The sequence below is a fragment of the Drosophila erecta genome, unplaced genomic scaffold (genome assembly GCF_003286155.1).
Source record: "Drosophila erecta strain 14021-0224.00,06,07 unplaced genomic scaffold, DereRS2 tig00000092-arrow-pilon, whole genome shotgun sequence".
Taxonomy (NCBI): domain Eukaryota; kingdom Metazoa; phylum Arthropoda; class Insecta; order Diptera; family Drosophilidae; genus Drosophila; species Drosophila erecta.
The window spans coordinates 813,346-817,728 of NW_020825207.1; the positions used below are offsets into that span (position 1 = coordinate 813,346).

At 47.3% G+C, this 4,383-nt stretch overlaps 1 protein-coding gene across 1 annotated transcript; it reads right to left on the minus strand.

Annotated features, from left to right (window-relative positions):
- Positions 1 to 483: 483 nt before the first annotated feature.
- LOC6548259 (E3 ubiquitin-protein ligase ZNF598) lies at positions 484 to 3,997 on the minus strand. Its single transcript, XM_001976588.3, has 6 exons — positions 3,396 to 3,997; positions 3,197 to 3,342; positions 2,568 to 3,131; positions 1,292 to 2,510; positions 1,032 to 1,229; positions 484 to 971 (listed from the first exon to the last, which is right to left on the minus strand). Exons 1-6 carry the CDS (start codon positions 3,954 to 3,956, stop codon positions 774 to 776), a joined length of 2,886 nt encoding a protein of 961 aa, XP_001976624.2. The 5' UTR covers positions 3,957 to 3,997; the 3' UTR covers positions 484 to 773.
- Positions 3,998 to 4,383: the final 386 nt, after the last annotated feature.

Consider the following 4,383-nt stretch of genomic DNA (forward strand, 5'->3'; position numbering starts at 1 on the left):
AAAAAAAAAATAATTTTCCGATTTCTGTCGATATGCCAAAATGAATGTTGAACATTCTCGTTCGCACGCCCTCTAGCTGAGTAACGGGTATCTGATAGCGAGGATCTCCACTGTAGCGTTCCCTCTTGTAAAAATTCAAAAACTTAGGCGAATTATTTCATAAATCTTATACCTTAATTAAAATTATTATAATAATAATAGCTCTTCATAAGGAATCCAAATGAGCTTTTCTCGAATTTCATAAATGACCAAAGCTTTTTTCGTTTACTCGACGATATTATTTTCCCTAAATTAGAAAATACAAACCAAACACTTGCAAACGATGTAGATAAGAGCAGAAGAGCTCCATATGTCCGATAATAAATCTGCTCCATTCGACCCAACTACAACCAATTTCCATTTGGTGATAACTGCGACCACCATATGTGGTCACTAGATAAGGTGACAAGTTAGGCAAACAAACCGGGTAATTACGAAACATAATTGTGATTGATTTTAACTTTATTAGGTTGCGGGCATTTGCTAGACACAAGCTCACTCATAGATATTAAAAACCCATCCCAGAGTAACAGGTGGCTCACTACGCATCTGTTTGGACTAAGTCACATTGAACAGAGTGCTTCGTGGGTCTCGTTGTGGGGAATATATGCAGTTCGGCTAGTTCTTTTTCGGATTACCACTTACAACATGACATGGCTTCAAAACGAATGAAACGGTATATACATAGAAAATATACAGGGATAAAGCTTTTGTTGTCCTACGATCCCACCGCCTTAGTTGCGGTGCGTATTGGAAGCTGAGCTTCCGAGTACGGGGAAATTTTTGGTTAGCTCATGCGCCTGCTGGTGGTTTTTTAAGTCGGCGGTGGCGAGGATCTGTTTGCATACCTTGCAAACCTCAAGTGTGGGCACGGATTTGCGCTGAGCGGGCGACAAGCTGTTCAGATGTTGTTTGTGCACTAGGTACAGTTCCTGGAAATTGTCGAAATAATGGAGTTATTTTATTTATGTAGTTTTGCAAACGAGTCTTACCTGTTGCTTGCTAATGTCTGGCAGCATGGCCAGCAGCTCCGGGAACAGGTTGTTAAATGAACTCAGCATGGCGGACTGGCAGTGCTCGTAATAGGCTTGACCAGAACAGGATCCGTCCCGGAACTTGGACGAAAGCAAGCGAAATTCGTTCAATGCTTCTGGAGTTTTGAGTAAGGACATAACCTCATCAACCAATTTCTAAACGAAAAACAAACGCTTTTTAACTAAATGTCTTGTTATAGCGAGCGACGTTCGCTTACCTGATTCCTGATCACAGTATCTGGTGGATCGGTGTACGTATAGGGACTAGGTACAATGTTATACGACTCGCCCAGAGAACTGGTGAACGTGAGGTTGTTGGGCAGCTTGGCCACCGAGTTAACAGTCACGTTGGACACGAATCCTGGTGGTGGTTTAAGCGATCCGCCAGATTCTAAGCCGGGCGGAGAACGTATTGGCGTAGGTGGAGCCCCATTGGCTTTTTGTTCGTTGTTATTATTTTTTTCCTTCTGTTTGCCCGTCTTAGGCTGATTTTCCTGATTGCTCTTTTTATCCTTCTGCTTTTTGTCCTTTTTGCTCGTCTGCTGCTCTTGGACATTGTTATTGCTTGCCTTGGAAGCCGGTCTAGATGTTGGACTCGGCAAAACCGGGGCCGGTGCCACTTTGGCCATGCGATTCTCCAGCTCACGCTGCTTTTTTTCGGAAGCTGGCTTGGACCAGTTCAGTGAGGGAGATCCACTGGCTGGCTTCGGAGCAGTGGCCCTGCTCGAGCTGGCGCTTGCGCTCGGTCCAAGGCTAGGGAATTCTGCCGCAGTGAGTTTGGGCGCACTCTTCTTCAAAGCCTCCTTACGCGCTTTGGCCTCGTCCTCCTCCTTTTGTACCATTTGAAGCTTTTGGAAGGTGCTCGGATTAGCCACTGACACGTAGTCATCCGCCAGAGGCCGATGCTTAGCTGAGATGTTCGCCATGGGCACTGCAGATGCGCTAGGCAGCATATCCTCCTCTAGGTTTCGCAGGTTCTTCTTGTTTCCCTTACCTGGTAGTGCAGGGAAGTCTATCTGCGGTGTGGCTGCCTTCTTTGGCACAGCTGCTGGTCGATTTGACACATGCAGAAGCATTCCGTTACTGGGAGGCCCACTTCGACTGCCAGCACTCGCCGCGCTTGTGGGTTTCTTAAAGACAGCTGCCACGGGATGCTGGGATTGAGCAGCCCTGGCGGCGAGGCTGCTGCTGTTCGGCCCAGCAACGCCAGCTCCATTTCCGCCTCCCAGAGCCGGGAAGTTTTCTTTGGTCCGAGCAAGACCCGATGTTCCACTAAGATTGCGCATCGAGGGCGGCGGCGCTCTTACCAAGGATACGCTGGGAGCTGTGGAAGCGCCTCTCAGTGTGGGAAACTGCTCCTCGTTGCCAGCATCAATGCTAACATGGCGCTGGCTACTCGAAGGCAATTCGGTCTGGTAGTCGTTGTCCTCGTCATTTCTATAAGGTATTAAATTCTAAGCTTGCCTTCTACATATCGGATGGCGTTCCACTCACCTGGCTCTTCTGTTGACTATGCCCTGCTCTGTCTGTACGCTACGTCCACGAGGCCCCAATGTGATTTCCAGCTGCAAGGTGCGCGTCTGCTTGGCCTGCTGCTTGCTGAGCGACTTACCGTGCACGTTGGCCACGTGAGCCTTGTACTCGATTTCGTTGCGAAAAGCGCCGACGAATTGTTCGGTGGCGCACTTTCCCTCTTCGCAGAGAAAGTGCTCCGTCCGGAAATGATCCGCCAGATCTGCATAGTCATTGTAGAACTCATTGCAGCCGTCGGCGTCGCAAAAGTGGCAGAAGTAGTGCTCCCGGCGCAAATGCCGAAACAGCTCATCACGGTCCAAATAGCGTTTCTTGCAGTACTCACACAACGGATGACCGCGGTGAGACCGATTGTCCGGGTCGCCCTTGGTGTTGTGTAGCTGCAGTTCCGCTTGAGTGTAGCACCTCCGTTCGAAGGTGAAGATCTTAAGGGTCTCGACGCACAGGTCACAGTACAGCAGGTTGTGCTCGCTGCGCACATGGTTGCGAAGGCCCTGGAACGTGCGGTATGGAGGGGCATCGCATCTGTAATTTAATGAAGAAGGGTGAGCCCTAATTGAGCATCTTAAGTGCCGGCCAGGCATACTTACTTGGGGCAGGGATGGTCGAGCAGTTTGAAGAATTTCTGCTGAATCTCGGCGGTACAAAAGCCGATGCGGTACTTCTTGCTGTAGAAATCAGAGCGGTTGTTGGCCTCCAGTTCACGATACGGCAGTTTATCCAGTGTAAACAAAACCTGTAAGTTTTGTGGAATGAGCAAGACGTTCATTAGACAATCACAGGCCTTACCTTGGACAGGACGTGGCGGCAGATTGGGCACTCGTTTTGCTGGCAAAGTACCCTCATCCGAGTGGAGCACTCGTAGCACACGGGATGATCACAGTCGCCGATGGAGAAGACTTCCACGTTTTTGAAGCACACCACGCAGGCGTTGTCGTCGTTGCCCGTGTGGTTGTCCGTGGCCTCTGACTTCACAGCAGAGTTATCAGTGGGAGTGTTGGCCACTCCGGATCTGGGACGGCGTTGGAACGACGGCCTGGCCGCCGATCTCGGCTTTCCGTTCTGCATTTCAATAGAGATTTTGCAGTGAATGGAGGGGGGGAAATTACTTGTTGCCAAGGGCACTTGCAAATGGACGTGTAACGATTGTCTTCGGATAAATCTGCTGGGGTTTCTCGGATGCCACGGTTTTTTTTTGCTCTGTTGGGGTACCTCGTCAGCAAAGTCGATCAAATAAGGGGAATTTTTGCAACGCCAACTTGAAGGCAGGGCAACACGCACACACGACGGCCAAAAGAAAAGTCTGAATTTAGAAAACTCGATTGCCGAATCGATGACACTAGCTCGCATCCCTGGTAGTACCGATAGATCTCTGTTAGAAGCTTTGTGTATGTTAAGTTAACATTATGCAGAAATTGGATTATTTCGCAACGATCAGTAAGCACTATAAGTGAAGCTTTTTGATTTCAAATTTACCGCAAAATTTCTTTGTTTATTTTATAACTTTTTATTTATTTTTATCTGCTGCTGAGCCCAGGTGAATATAAGATACTTAATAGAACTTCAAATGAGTTTTAACGGTTTGTCAATAACGCAATAAAACTTAAAACTTGGATAGATCTCATATTTATACTCTAAGTTAGAAATATGTAAATATTATAATGTAATACTATTTATAATATATTATAATAATATATCGTTCTGATTGGTATACAAATACAATTTCGTTGTGGAAGGTTTGGAATTGAGCTATTCATTTTCTGAGAACCCTGTCAAC

Excerpts from the sequence above, each read along its gene's own strand:
- LOC6548259 (XM_001976588.3), bottom strand. The coding sequence starts at position 3,956 with ATGCGAGCTAGTGTCATCGATTCGGCAATCGAGTTTTCTAAATTCAGA. Across the intron at positions 3,132-3,196 it reads CTCGACCATCCCTGCCCCAA|ATGCGATGCCCCTCCATACC; the intron begins GTAAGTATGCCT and ends ATTAAATTACAG. Across the intron at positions 972-1,031 it reads CAGACATTAGCAAGCAACAG|GAACTGTACCTAGTGCACAA; the intron begins GTAAGACTCGTT and ends GACAATTTCCAG.